This window comes from Labrus bergylta, chromosome 9 (genome assembly GCF_963930695.1).
Source record: "Labrus bergylta chromosome 9, fLabBer1.1, whole genome shotgun sequence".
Taxonomy (NCBI): domain Eukaryota; kingdom Metazoa; phylum Chordata; class Actinopteri; order Labriformes; family Labridae; genus Labrus; species Labrus bergylta.
In genome coordinates this window covers 10,836,114-10,851,787 of record NC_089203.1, presented here as the reverse complement: position 1 = coordinate 10,851,787, position 15,674 = coordinate 10,836,114, and the positions used below count along the sequence as shown (strand labels likewise).

The 15,674-nt window shown below is 38.9% G+C and overlaps 1 protein-coding gene across 3 annotated transcripts; it reads left to right on the top strand.

Moving 5' to 3' along the window:
• Positions 1-3,684: 3,684 nt before the first annotated feature.
• Positions 3,685-15,667, top strand: tnip1 (TNFAIP3 interacting protein 1). 3 transcript variants are annotated; one of them, XM_020639410.3, is made up of 18 exons: positions 3,685-3,835; positions 4,840-5,022; positions 5,533-5,676; positions 5,778-5,863; positions 6,071-6,130; positions 6,811-7,020; positions 7,991-8,085; positions 8,458-8,620; positions 8,855-8,947; positions 9,070-9,135; positions 10,791-10,922; positions 11,052-11,180; positions 11,270-11,404; positions 11,642-11,767; positions 11,892-11,975; positions 12,552-12,677; positions 13,286-13,370; positions 13,988-15,667. In XM_020639410.3, the coding sequence occupies exons 2-18, from the start codon at positions 4,875-4,877 to the stop codon at positions 14,098-14,100; spliced, it is 1,995 nt and encodes a 664-aa protein (XP_020495066.1). In that variant the 5' UTR covers positions 3,685-3,835; positions 4,840-4,874; the 3' UTR covers positions 14,101-15,667. The 3 variants fall into 3 exon arrangements, with proteins under 3 accessions (XP_020495066.1, XP_020495064.1, XP_020495067.1); XM_020639408.3 differs by having other exon boundaries at positions 12,462-12,677; XM_020639411.3 differs by lacking the exon at positions 12,552-12,677.
• The last annotated feature ends 7 nt before the right edge of the window (positions 15,668-15,674 follow it).

Here is a 15,674-nt window from a genome sequence, read left to right as displayed (position 1 = left end):
CCTGCAGTACGCCAAAAATCCAAGGCAACAAACAGAGGCTGCTGCAGCATTCAGTCGGACACACTCTGGTTTTAATGGCACACCCAGCCTGAAATTGCTCCATTTGATGATAATTATGAGAGATTAAGAGATGATTTTAATAGCAGCTGATTTCAAAACACACCCTGTTCTTGGATTTCCCTTTGTGACAAAAGGGGGAAGTTTGAACTGTGGTGTTTTGTTCAGAACATCTTGTACAGCAATAAATTAAATTGATTGAAATTGTCGTTCACACATTTTAAAGGTGACCTATTTAAAGAGAGTTATGAGTTGTGGTTCAGCACATTGTATCATCATCATTATGCAGTTCTGTGACCACTATTTCAAGAAGTGCATTAAAAGGATCTACCTGATGTAAATGAAGCCATTTACACAGTTAAACAGTAACTTACACAATAAATGACACAGTTATATAATTTAATGTTTGTTTCAGCATCTTTTGCACTCCTCACCACTGCACTATTGTCTTCTGCAGGCTTGTACACATTAGTTATTATTTATTTGTTTGTTTATAGTTGAACATTTAATGTTTTACTTTAGTACATAGAGAGCACAGTATGTGTGTGAGCATACCTGGCTAATAAAGCTGATTGTGATTGTGTACCATACTGCTGTATTCAAAGTCAGTCTGTTTTGAAGGTCAGCTGTACATTTGGCTTTTTTTGCTGTTCCCAACGTGCAGTGTCATGTTTTTGTGGCCTCTTCTCTTTAATCACCTCTTTGACATGCAATCAAGTGGCATGGTGTGAGTGATGCAAGTTGCAATTCAAAGTCATGTATTTATTATTTTTTTAGATATTTTTTTTTTTGGTAAGTACAGCACGCACACACTGGGTTCTGTTGAGGCTCAGCGTGTACAGTATCAGACCAGGCCTTTTTCCTGGGTTGTGGGAATTCCCCAAGCCTCAGTGAAATTGCTTCCCCCATTATTCGCCAGTTTCCTTAAAAAGTGCCTCTCCGACACAAGCTGAATGTGTGGGTGAGTTGTTGCTTATTTGTTTTAACATTGAAGGTGTAGAAACAGATCTATTGGATTTAATATATTAAAACGTGGCTTTTTATTTTACAATTCACGACAGGTTGAATAATTTATTTCAGTGTCACTGAAGTGAGTGCTAAAATCTGTTTTGGCAGTATCTAATGTCCGAGCGTGACATGTTTGGCAAAGGCCAAAAAAAAAGATGTCTCGTTTAAAGCAAAAAAAGAAAATTCAACAGTTATTTATTTTCTGATATTTTCTGCCTTTAAAGCCAAGGAAGTGGTTGTTACAATGTTTATTATAGTTTGTTTTTTTCAAACCTGACCAATATTCATTCTGTTAAGTAAGGTTTTTTTAAGCATCACATGACAACAGATCATACTTATTTACAAAAAAGATTAAACATGATTTTAGACGTTTTTGAGACAAAATTTAAGACAAAATAAAACATCAAGAGTTTAAGAATAGTTTTTATTCATTATGATCATTATTTATACATATGCCTTAAATAAACCACTTCCTGTCAGTTCATTCTGCTGCTAACTTGAATGCAGTTTAAGATGAAATATTTTAATATATAACCATGAATATCGAGAGAGGCGGTTATCTGGCTGTCCCTGGTTTAAGGCCTTTAGAGGATAACTGTAGTCAGTTGTCGCCTTGAAAAGGATGTTTTGTATTAAACAGTAGAACTAATGACTATCAGCTGCTGCTTTTCTGCTGCTAATGGAGATTGGACTTTCCTAATGTCACAGCAGAGGGAATTCTTTGTACTTGTAGGCCTCGGTGTCCTGATAATGACCCTCTCCCGCATGTCATCTGCTCTCTCTTTTGTCTTAGTGGAATAAAACAAATGTTTTTAATTTTTTGTTGTTGTGTGAAATAGTTAATGTAGAGAAAACAAAGCATTCTAGTTTGCCTAAAAGATGGGGACATTTCTTGTATTGTCAGGCTTTTGTTTTTGTGTCGTCGCATCACAGTCCACCCCACCCCCACACCTTTTTTGTTAACACATCACGGCAGCCTTGGACGGAAACAGTGTGCACCTAAAAACAAGGATAAGGTGTTTGGTGGAAGGACTGAGGAAAAAACAACTATATTTGCTTTTCCTGTGACAGGCTATTGACTCTTGGGTATCAAAGCCACATATTTCACCAGGGTTTCCTAGCCAATGTGAGACTAAATACAACACAAGGTCTGGGATATTCCTGTCTATTGTTTTGCTATTGTATGTGGTTTTAAATGAAGCACTTGACTAGTCATTAAAAAGTAGATGATGTTGATTTAGATGAAGTTTCAAACCTCCCCCAACACACACACACACACACACACGCAGACATAGATTTAAAGTACACCCATTAAAGTGCGTTCACCCTCTCTCTTACATATTGTCATATTAATGAATTGATTCTATGTCTTTAAAATATCAGCTATAATCGTTCATCATAGTTAACTGATGAACTAAAATACAAAAGGTATTATGAAAGCTATATGTTAACTGCTTTTCTTGGTAGAGCAGTCACAACATGAGCTGTACCTCTGTGTATACTATCACTCTGACCCTTGATGTGTGCCAGGAAGTAATGATCCACCATATGTAATAAGAAAAAGCAAGGTGTGATTCTGATTACTTCACTTATCATAAATCACATCATAATGCAATAAGTGAAATGGGTGTTTCCTGTTTGAACACAGCAAGACATGTGAGGCTGATGCTCTGAAATCTCAGGACATTTTGGAGGTTTTTTTATGAACATGCAGCTTTATGTTTTTCCTTTTTATTCCTACAAAAAGTAGACTTTAGATTAACGGTTCAAAGTTATTATATAGCTAATACTTTGTTTGGACCTCTAATTAATTTTCTGTGTTTCATTGCTATGTTAGGCCTACAGTGCACAATAACAAGCTGAATGCTATCAGAAGTACTTTGTTGCTCAGCTAACAGAGGATTGGACTTTTTGTCACTCTCCAAAGAGAGGTTCATTTTACCAGTCTTTAAAAGTTTAGTTTTGTACCTTTTCCATTTTGTACTACAATCAAAGCTATTTTTTCATGGATAAAAATATAGTTTTAGTAGCTTTAACCAACTTAACTTACCTGTTTGTTCATTCCCACAAGATGTCACTGTTGTTCTATATTATCCAGTCTGTTCCGTTATGAGGCCTGTTATAAAGTCCTGAAAATGTGGAAAAAAATAAATATATTCATGTGTGTGGAACAGTGATTTTCAAATGTGTCTGTTATGTAAGAAAATCCTACATTTAAACTTTTTAGAGAAGCAAGAATGGTTCCAGCTCCTCGAGTGTAAACATTTAGTAATATAGTGTATCGTGTGTTTCTGTTTCTTGTTACAAAACTTGCTGATTTTCTTTTGACTTTTTAAGGGAAACAGCAAGCACTTTGAAATGCCTTTCTCAATTTGACATAAATTAAATTCTGATAGCATCATCTTTAACTAAAAAAAACGGAATTTGCTCTTCTTTTTTTTTTTTTTTTTTAACTTTGAACCGTGTAATCTATTTATATCCATGTTTAAGAGTCCATCCTGTGATCAGGCTTGAGACTTTTGGTAAAATCTCTACCATGAAATGAGAATAAGTCATGCATTTTGCCTCAGTGTTTACATTACGGGCGCTGACTCCTGTTGGTGCCCCTCTGACAGAGAGCTCTACCCTGATTGGCCCTCCGTCCTGTCAATCATCGCTGTTTACATCAAACGTTGTGAGCTGGAATTTCCCAGGTTACAGCACAGAGCACTAGACCACTTCCGCAATAGATGTCTGGGCAGAGAGACGAGAGGCCACAGCGAGCTGAAAGGTATTCAGACAAAAGACACCTCTTTGTTCTTTGATTTGTCGTTTAACTCCGTTTACCGACTGACTTACTGCATCGATTTAAGTATCCGCACTGGTTTAAAAGAGGATTCAGCGGCTTCCTGTCCCGCACTGTCACCTAGTGTTAGCTAGCCGATTGCTAACGAGAATGTTGCTAGCAATTTGCATGACAACAGCGAAAACTAATATTAGCCTTCTTCAGCCAATCAAGGTAGCTTTCATTTGCTAGATTGTGCTGTATTTGACTCTCGCCTATTAAGAAGATGTTTGTTAGCAGGATTCGCGTTACATCTTTCGCTTTTCCTCTGATTTTGTCCTTTTTTTTTTCCTTCGGGTGTGAATATTGTGGTTGTCATATTTAGCCATCACAAACGATAGCAGGATATTGCCATATGTTTCTCTCAGTGTGGCTTTATAGTGAAACTGTTGCTGCTTTTGTCCACTCTAAGCTGTCGGCTCATCTCTTTGTCGGGTTAAAAGAGTACTTTACGATCGTCCTGAGATAAATAACAAGCTGTGGGAAAGGTTACTAACAGCAGCGTGTCTGAGTGGGTGTAATTCATTTCATCCAAAGTAACAGAACAACCAGTGTAATTGTTTTAAGTGTAATATTGCTGCAGAAGTAGTGATTCAAGGGGGTTTCTGAGATACTCTTTAGTTACTTTTACTCATTCTGTATGATGATGTTTAACTTTTCACTTCCTCCTGGATATGGACATTGGATGTTGGTGGCCTTTTAAACTGTACCGTTTCATTTCAAATGTACTTTCTTCTAAAATCATGTTTAAATGTGAATGTTTGCAATGTGTACATGGATTTGCCACCAGATGTTTCTCTTTTAGCAAAGAGTTATCACCTCAAAGTCCTCTCCCTCTAAAGGCTTTGTTATCAGCACCTTTTTGTTTTTGTTGAAGGTCAGCAAAACCCGTTGATTTGTGTTGGGTACTTTTTTTTTGTTAAATAGCAGCGTTTGTCTTCTTTCCAAAGTTTAGAGGACCATGTCTAGGAAGTGAACAACGGCGATGGAAGGGAAAGGCCCGTACCGCATCTATGATCCAGGTGGGGGAGAGGTCAAGACCAGGGAGGAGGCTGGTGGGGGAAGCAGCTACCGACAGCTCCTGGAAGAGAACAGCATACTGAGGGAGCGGATGAAAGGACTTAAGAGCTTAGGTAGGTGCCGAAAGACAGCGTAGGTACCTCAGTGCTGCATGTGAAGAGTTAATGCTAGCTCCTCTGTGGCATTTTACATATGTTGTTAGTCACCTGAGGATTGTGTTCATACTACAGCACTTATTTTTCTAGAGTCCTTCTTTTCTTTGTAGTTTGTAAAATGTGGAATTGAAAACAGTCCAACATTACTTTTGTAGCAGCAATAAACACACCCATAAAGACATCATATGATGCCCTCAATGCTGCAAAACCTGAAGATCTTCATTGGTAGCTTGCTGAATAGCCTAAATACCAGTGATCTGATTGCTCCTTTTGTGACTCACAAAGAGAGTGCTTCTTGCACGTAATGTCTCGATGAACTTATTTAGTTCAGTATTTGATGACTGCACATGCAGATAGGTCGAGCCTTTTTGCCATTTGTTGAAAGAGAAAAAAAACAAAAGAGTCAGATCCAGTAAAATTCAAGTGAAGGGCTGCTGGACATTGAAAAGGTCGCTTTGAACCTTGCAGGGGATTTGCTGGAGGAGTCTCAGTCAGAGGCGTCCAGGCTTCGGCAGCGAGTGGAGGAACTTGTTAGGGACAACGAGGCACTCAAATCCTCCAGTTTTGCTGCCAGTCTGTGTACCGGAGGGCCCGTTCAGACAGAGACGCAAAGTAAGTCATTATGAATTATGAATCTAGCCTTGAGGACATAACTTTCCGTATGTTTTTGCTGTCACTTGTATTAACCTTGTTATTGGTATGGCTTATTTCAGGTAAACCCTGTTTACAGCCCACTTTAGAGCAGAAGGAGGAGCAGTCATGCTGCTTGGGGAAGACCCTTCAGCCTGAAAAGCCCAATGTAAGTAGTTAGGGATGTGTTTACAAGCAGAAACTGCTTTGAATGATTTTTAAATTTAAAGAAAAGATGCAGCCAACATGACCACCTAGACTACAACATCTGGCTCCCTGAGACTGATAGATGTGTTCTTTATATTTTATTTTTAGAAATAATCCATCATATGGACACTCTGTGTTTTGCTTCTACCTATTTTTTTGGTCTTTCCAGGAGGCCTTAACAGAGTTTGAGGTCGTAAATATGGAGGGGAAGACTTCTGATGCCTTGCCCGTAAGTACCAAACCTATCATGACACAATTTAAGATAAGTGATATATTCCAGGAACTGAAAGTTTTTAGGAAAATCTCAATGTCCCTTTTGCAAACTTTTGTGTGTCATTATTTTGTGTAATTTCTTTATGCACGATTTAGCTTTCCTCTTTATAGCACTGTCCTTAATATTAGGAACATGTCCTTAGTGTGATGACTCACCAACCAACATAATACTGGTAGCTCCAGCCTGAGTCAGCCAGGGGAAAGTCCAGGATTATTACTGACTAGAATTACACAGCTGATTCAATCACTCACTACATCCAAGAGGATGTGTTGATAGCACACTATTCCGACATATTTCAGGCACACGTGTTGAAACTTAAGGTCACTCTTGTGAAAAGTTAAAGCATATTTTGGAACACTTTCCATCCCTCAAAAAAAATATTTTGGGTAAAGGGTTTTACCAGCTATAGCCTGAAGATTAAAAAAAAAAAAAGAAATCAAACAGGTAAAACTGGTTTGACTTTGAAGATAAATCAGCTGATGCTTTTTATAGAAATAGAAAGCACCATGACTCTATCAGTTTGTTAATGTTTCAGTCTCGTGCTATTTGAAATACATAAGTAGTTGCTCACTCACCCACTGAGTCATCTTGAGAGGAGGGACTGACGGAACGATTACCTGTCTGGGGATCTCCAGGTGGGGTCAGTGGCAGGAGTGATCCCTCTCCTGCCTCAGGAGAACAACGAGCTGGCGAGCCAGCTGAAGAGACTAGAGAGCTCCTTCAGCATATTCGCAGAGGAGTCCAACCCCAACCAGCTGCTGGCTCACCTCGGTCGCATGGCTGTGGAGTTTCACCACCTCTCCTCTAAAGTCCAAAAGAATGAACAGAGGACCTCCCTCCTACAGGTATGCAACGCAACGACTACATGATGAATGAAAAGAAATGCCAAAGCAGCAATAAGGCTCTTATAATCTAAAAAAACTCCTCAACATGCATTCAAAGTCATATTTACTTTAAAAAGTTTTTCTTTAATTTCTGTCATAAAAATAAATGTTTGACATTTAAATATAAAATATATTGTTTTTAAGTTTCCACATATTTGCGTGTGATCGTATCATAATTAAAAAGCTGCACTTACAGCAAACTGCTTTCCATCTCTGTGGAAGGATTCTTTTTATTCATGATTTATTTGTAGCTCCTAGAGACAAAGTAAAAAGAAATCATATTCCTGTCCTCAACGCTGCACAGCACAAGCTTTGACTTTCTGTGCACATTGTAAATGTAACTGCTGAGATGTTTTGCTTATTAACATTCCCATAAAATGTCCCAGTACTTTTTAATAAAGCTAACGCAGCAACATAATGTAACATGCTGAAACGAATGATCAGGACGTTTCGAAGCGTTTTGATTACATTTCATCGCCGCCGTATGAAACTTATCATGACTCAATATTGAGTTCTAAAAGTAAAGCAGTATTTTCTTAACTAGTTGAATGAACGAATGAGCGACTTTCTTTTGAACCAAAAATTAAAATAAGAAAACAAAAAAAGACAAAAGGAACAATGTCCGAAAAGGAGTAGGAAGAAGTAAACGTTCATTATTTTTTCTTTAATTATTTATTGATGAAAAAGAATAATATCTGAAGAGTTTGTGGATATAATGTGAAACTGAGTACCATGTATCTTTTTGGGTCAATGGGTGGAAACTATTTCCTCATTAAATCTGCAGATACAATATTAAAAACACAATATTCACGCTTTGTGTTGAACCATTGTCTTTAAGAGAAATGCTTCTGGAATATATTTGAAATAATGTAGGTGTTGTTTTAAAGAGAAATGCTCTTTATCTTCACGTCTGTGTTTCTTGTTTCTGCAGACTCTGTGTGAGCAGCTCAGACAGGAGAACAATGAGCTTCGCAAGAAAATGGAAGAGGATCATGATATTAGGAATCGAGACTTGGAACAGCTGAGGTAATGTTTTCCTTCTCCTTTATTTTGACTTGGCTTTGAGTAATTGTTCGGACAGTAAAAGAGAACACAGTAAGATTTGGAAAAGATTCCCTTCCAAGTATCTCATCAAAAGAAACTCTCACATCTCTTTCCCTGTGGTGTTTCTTGTTTTCACATAAGCATTACTCATGAAAGTAATGTAAATCTGCCTCCGATCAGATTTTGATCTTGGATGTTGACCATGCTTTCACTTTGATAGGGGATTATTCTGCTGCTTTCTGTTGGCATCACTCTTCTCAGTGGGTTTGGTAGGGTCTTCCCAAAGGAAATCTGTATCAACAAACTCTGGGAAGAGACCTTCCTGACCAACACTTTTGTTTCTAACTGATTCAGACAGGAGAATCACAAACTTAAGGAGCTCGTCACGGGAGGAGCAGTGGCAGCGCCATCAGCTGCAGCCCAATCCGACTCCGAAGCTGCCGAGGCCAAAGAGGAGCCTGTGAAGGAGGAATCGGCTGCTGCAAGACCGAAGATGGAGGCCAGCACACCGCAGAAGGTAGTGAAAATTCAACTACAGAAAAGAGTTTTTAGATACAGTGCAGACATACTTTACTTAATTTGCATTGATCTGCCACAGCTTCAGACTAAATCTATTTGAACTCTATTTTCTTTTTTCTAACGCTAAGCAAATGTTTTCTCATGGAAAGTTCCTCACTTCTGAATGTGTATGATATGGAGTTGGAGTAAAAGATTCATGATGTGGAATTAGGAATGTTTTGTTTGCCCCCAGAGCGGAAAATGTGCAGAGAAAACCCCAACCAAACCTTGTGATGTAGAGGTGTATGAAAAGAAAATCAAGCTTTTGGAGAAGCAGAGGAAGGATGTGAGTCTTTTTCTGCTCTTATTGCTCATGATCTTTTTTTAACGTGGGGAAAGTCTCTGTGTATTTAGTTTCCTATATATATTTGGTGTCATTTGTTTCACTTTCTGGCAATGTGCTCACAGGTACTGGAGGTGAACAAGCAGTGGGACATTCAGTGGAACTCCATGAAGTCACAGTTTGAACAGAAGGTACAGTAATGACTTGACATCTGCTTTTAAAGGTTGAGTAAAGACGTCGCTGTGACCTCCACTCATATCATTTCTGTGGGATAATAACAAATGCCAAATCATTGTCAACTGCAGATGTAAACTAGCTCTAAGCTAACTCTGGTACAATGCTTCAAATGGCAACATTCATGTTTAATAATGTACAAGGTTCCTTTACAAATAAAATACATTTAAATAAAAAAGCTCACTTTTAAAAAGTTTGACAAAATTGTTCAGTCTAAAAACAAATCTTTTTAATGTCATAAATCTTTAAATTAACTTGCTACATTTTTCATGCAAACTATGCTAAAAAAAGAGGTACACAAAAAAACAGTGATATATTTAAATAACCATTTACATAAATATGTTCTCACTCTATACAAATAATGTTTTTGCTGAACTTTTACAGTCTATCTCTTTTTCCACATCCTTTCATCAGTCTCTACTTTTACTAAACAAGAAATGAAAATGTGTTTTTCAAGAATCTATATTTAAAATTAAAAAAATATATATATATATATGCTTATGCTAAAAATAGATTAACATAACCGAACACTATACTGTGAGAAGAGGCTAAATGAAATGGTTTTCCTGCTATAAGTCTTTAAGAGGAAGAGATGAAGCACATTTTTTAGTCTGCAAATGGGAAAACCTTCATCTTGTTTTTTTTCCTCAACTCAACCACTTGTATTTTAATTCAGCACCTTTCATACAAACATGCTGACCAGAGTGCTTCAGCGAGATCAAAACAAACCGTAGAGACAAAAATAAATGTTGTCAAAGACATCAAATGTGAAAAGTAAAATGTTATAAGTCAATAGAATAACCAGATCTACTTACAGGTACAAATAAAGTGACTTAACCTTGTAATGAAGAGACACACCTGATGAAACAAGTGGAAACACATAAAAAAAAATAGTAAATTCCAGCATTCAAGTTAAAATATTTTTTTCAAAAGGTGAACTGACAGATGGCAGGTATTGTGTCATTTGGAAATATTTTTGAGGAACACTGGATTCTTCATGTTTGTTTGCATCGGTGTTGCCGTGAAAGAGCTGTGTGTGTGTTATTTTATTTGCGTTGTTATGCGTGTCCAGTGGAAAAAGTGCAATTTTGCAATAGCTCGCTATCTGAAAGCGCACTCACCATGAGGCCTGTCACACCTCAGTAAGAATTCCCCTCACCTCACTGGCACCCGCTGACTTCCTGCTGTGGTGCAGTCAGAGGGCAGCAGAGACACACAAATGTACACACTCTCACACACAGACTCACACACCTATGCCTGTGCAAACCCACAATCACAAACAGACCTACATTCACACTTTGTTGGGACAGGGACACCATGCAACCTTGGGTTTAAACCACAGAACCCTAGATAGATCCATTTGCGTCACTAGGTCTGCTCATATTTTACATAAAAACATACGTGTATGTGTTTGCAAAAGTGTCCGTGTTGCTGTGGCTTGGTTTATAACTCGACGACACAATTTTGCAAAAAGTCTTTGTCTCATCACATGCGAACAGCTGATGTTTATCTGTATTAAAGTTTTTATCACTGAATCAGGTTTTTATGCTGTGTTTAAAACTTTTGACAAATTGTCATCAACTACAACTAATGTTTTTTTATTTTTTTGCAGATCACAGACCTCAGACAACGGCTGGCTGAGTCCCAAAAAACTGTGCTTGAGCTAGAGGCAGAGAGAGAGCAGAGGCAGCGCGACTACGACAAGAAGCTGCTGCTGGCCAAGTCCAAGATTGAAAATGTGCAGGTGAGACGGGCACAAGATCCAAGTGAAACTGAGCTAGTGTTTGTGTTTTTTTTTTTATTTATTTATTTTTTAAAAGGACCTGGAAAGACAGAAAAGTGTTTTCAATGTTTCTGGTGTTTGACGTTCCAGGGGGAGAAGGAGTGCCTGAACTCTGAGACCACTGAGCTAAAGCAGAAGATCCGCTACCTGCAGGACCAGCTGCTGCCCCTCAGCAAACAGAGGGAGTACCAGGAGAAGGAGATCCAGCGCCTCAACAGAGTGAGTTTGAATGAGATGCAGAAAGAGAGAAGGCGCTGAATAACAAACACTTGATCTTTGTGTGATACTTGTTTATGTTTTTACGTCAGGCTTTAGAGGAAGCCTTAAATCTGCACACCCCGTCATCCTCCCAACAACCACCTGGCCAGGCTAACTTTGCCGATGCAGCCAATAACCTGAAGAAACAGGAGCTGCTCACTCAAATCGCTGTACTAAAGGAACAGGTCAGACGTCCAGCACATGAAATCAAAAGTCTGTGGCAAACTGAATATAACTTTACTATATTTATATAGTGAAGTTATTTTCAGTTTGCCACTGACTTTTGATTTAATTTTCCAGGTTTGTTCCTGCTACCTTGAGCACCTGAGCACGTGTTCAGGCTGTGTTTCGGCCATTTTACATGTATACCTCCATTTGTACATGCAATCTAAACTGTTTGTGATGATTGGTTTTTGCTGCAGGTGAAGATCTTTGAAGAAGACTTCAGAAAAGAGAGGAGTGACAGGGAGCGAATGAACGAGGAAAAGGAAGACTTGAGACGGCAAGTTGAGAGACTCCAGGGCCAGATAACTAATTTGACAAATCAGGTAAATTGTATTCTAAAATGATGTTCTCCTGTATGCACACTCAAGTGATTGTCTTTTAAATTAAATTTAAGACACACTTGTTTGTTTGTTTCTTACATTAAATGTTTGTGCGCTTGTGTTTCAGCTTCATCAGGCACAGAATGAGTGTCAGAGAGAACGAACAGAAAGGTGTAAACTGGAGCGACTGCAGATGCAGCATCACAAACAGGTACTGATGCAGCTCAGATCCGAGCCTGATAGTGTTGCAGTCAATTTAAATATGAAAATAAATGTTGCCGTCAGCCTGTAGAGGTTAGATGTCCAGCCTTTTTGCCCACGATTGTTAACATAGGAGCAAGGCCTTCTGTAAAAGTTCCTCTTTAAGCCTTTTAACTCACAATGCAGAAGGATAAGAGGTGTAAACCATGCAGAATAGCGCCCCCTTGTGACATAACAGTCACTTAAATGTTTACAGTTAATCAGTTCACACTGGGCGAATCAATACTGCAGGACAAGAGCCTCACTCCAGCCAGTTTGTTTGTCAGTGCGTTCGGGATCAACAGGTGGAACATTTACTCTCCTCAGTGGGAGGCAGCTGCAGTGTGCAGGGTTGAAGGTCAGCAGTGGCCCATGCCACGACGGGGCCACTGCGCTCGCTGAGAATAGCAGCCGTGCACTGATTGGGGATCACGTGTGTACTTGTGATCCCTCGTAGGGGCAGCAGCAGGAAAGACGTACCTCAGACCCCACATCAAGCTCAGTGAACGGCCCGCTGAGCCCTCCCTACTGTGGTCCCTTTGTGCAGGTGGGACCGCAGGGCCTTGAGGGCTGGCCCGTACACTTCCCTCCCCGGATGCCAAATGCAGCAGGCGCCACAGCCGCAGCCACCGCAGCACCGCCCCCTGTACGAGACTTCCAGCCTGTTACCCCGGTAAGGGTCCTCTAAGGCCCCTCTGTGTCTGTCTCTGGAGTGACTCTACTTCACTGACGAAAGGCTCTTTTCTCTTTCCTGTAATTAGGTCTAACTTGTAGCTCAGCCTAGCCATGCAATAATACTCAGTGTGCTTACGGCAAAGACTTGAGGGCTGATGGCTTATAAAAACTATATATTAAAGGGATAGTTCAGTATTTTTGAAGTGGGGTTTATTAAGTACTTGTGCTCAGCACCTACAGTAAATAGAGAAGCAGGTTGGAGTGCCAGCACGGTGAGGCTATACATCACAGTAGATGGAGACGTTTGTGCCGCTGCAGGCGGAAGAACACTAATGTGGCGCACTAAAGTAGTGCTTAAATAAATTGGCTTGCCGACGGTAAAGTAGAGTACTGACATTCTAAATACAGCATACACATCTACATGTATGCAGCGGTGTATAGCCTAGTCTCTGTGCTGGCACTCCCAACTAGTTTCTCTATTTAGAGCAGAGCTGACCGGCATCTCCTGTGACACTTACTATTGTCAAGTACTTAACACAACCCCACAAAAATACCAAACTATCCCTTAAGTGAAATGATATAAGGTAGTGCTTTCTCTTTGGTCAGGGTTTTCCTTGGCAGTCATCATTCCCTCAGCCCAGAGGGGCCAGAGCAGTAGGAGAGAGTTCCAGACCACCACCAGAAAATGCAGGTATGGTACAGCAAGCCATGTAAAATGTTTATCCTTTTGAGTCTTTGATCAGATTTTAGTATACTGCTTTACTGAATGAAAGATAAAGTCTTACTCTGCATCTTTACTACATTTTTTTAAATCAGCAAAAGGCCAAACATGTAATTAGTAATGGTCTGCATTACAGCTTAATGTTAAAAGGTAAAATGGTTTTCTAATACAGAACGGTCCTGTATATATTAGGTCACATTACTCAAGTATGAGTGAATACTGTTTTGTTCAGAACTACTTTCAGCAATTCATTCATACTGCTAGTGAGTCTCTTTTAAACTAGGATGGTGTATGTTGGACTTTAACTTTTATAAACCATATTCATGTATATGAAGGTTTTTAAAAGTTCAGATAAATAAGCTATAAGATGAATTCAATCTTTGTCATGGTGTTTTGATGATATTTGTACAGAAGGAAAATATCAAATATTGCGAGCATACAAGTCTTTGATCTGATTGTGAGATTGCAGCACAGGTTTTTTTTTTGTTTTTTTTTCTCAGTTTGTTGTATTCATGTCAAAGAGAATGTATGAAGCAGCTCGTATGGTGGGTGTGAAGGTGACAGTCTTGTCTCGTGTGTGTCTGTAGATCAGTCCGCAGCAGCAGCAGCAGCCGCAGCAGCAGCAGCTTCAGCAGCAGCCGCAGCAGCAGCGGGGTTCGGAAAAAGGGAGCGACAGAACATTGATCCTGGAAAGCACTAAAGCATCACTGTACCCAACTCCAAATGTCTGGGTAGTAGCATGAAAATCAGTTTGTTTTTGAGTTGACAAGGTGTGATTTGATCTATAATTTTCCTACTGAACTGTAGATATCCTATTGTAATGTTGTTTATACTTGCGTTTTATAAGGCTATTTGTGAAACACTTCGCTATTCTGAATATATATACATGAAATATTATTTTGTTTTTGTTTGTTTTTTTTTATCAGGAACTGAAGTCATTTATTAAATAGGTTGGGATAAATCAACATTGTTCTTCTTTTTCCCAGAAAAATAAACCTTTGTGATTGTCTCTCTGCAATGACGTAACAACTTGACACTTAGTTTGTCACTTGTAGGGTTACAGGAAGCCATTCCCCAATAAGACTTAAGGCAACGTATAGTCATTCCAACAAAGAGTGATTATATCGGTACATTGAATCATAGGATTTGCAATGTGAATGTTAATTGATTTATGAAGACTGCTTCAGTACCATCGATGTTATAGGACTGTCCCATTACGTGTAACTGTTCAAAAAGTGGTTGTTGAAATACAAAAATTTTGGGAAATGAATTTTGATGGTATCATACCAAAAACATGATTGTGATTATTGATTATTTATTTATAACTATTGACTACGTGTAAATCATTGTCTTAAGTAATGCTGTTCTTTCTATGTTGTTAGTGTAATCCCAATATATTGTAGCTATTGACATTGTATGTTTGTATCAGACACAATACACAATGCACACAACATACACACCTTTTTTTCCCCATGATGATGGACCTAATCTCATTAAACACAACACTTCTTCTTGACCACACTTGATTTGATGATTTGACCACTCATTCTGAAATTCATACTCATCTTCCTGCATCCTGTACTCCGCTCACAGTTCAGCCCCGACATGCATTACAAGAATTTACCCCAGCAGAGATGACGGTCTTCCTCTTCTTTCATTTAAAACCTAATGAGTTTTAATCAGTGCAACCTTTAACTCCAGCGCTGAAGTTCTGCGAAAACAACAGGAAAAGGAAGATTCTCATCCGAAATTTAGAGGCCCTAGATTCAGCGTTACAGCAGAACAGCTGCTCCTCAGAGGGAAATTCAGACAGCATGTCTGGCTTTGCTCTCTGTCCACTTCAACAACCAGCAATCCATGCCGTGTTGACTGACCTTTGACCTGTTGTATCACTGAGTCAAGAGCCTTGAAAACAGTCACACCTCCAGTAATGTTACCATTTCAAAAAGGCCGATCCAATCTCAGATCAAGCCGCTGTTTAAAATTCATACCCAATAACATAGTATTTATCAGGTAGTCAAATGAAGGGCTCCAAGATGTTAAAAAAACAGCTCAATTTTATCAAAATAAGTTTTTAAGTTACAGGGAACCAAATCCTGATGAGTGAAAGCAAAATGAGAAATTAGCGGAATTGCACTTTGAAAGGTTCGCTGTAATTACTGGCAGTTGTATTTTCTTGGTTTTAGCCCTTTTTTCTTTTGCTGTAGGCAGAAGCACATGTGAGACTTTTTGTATTTGACTGGCTTAATAAATCTATTCTAAATGTCTGCTATT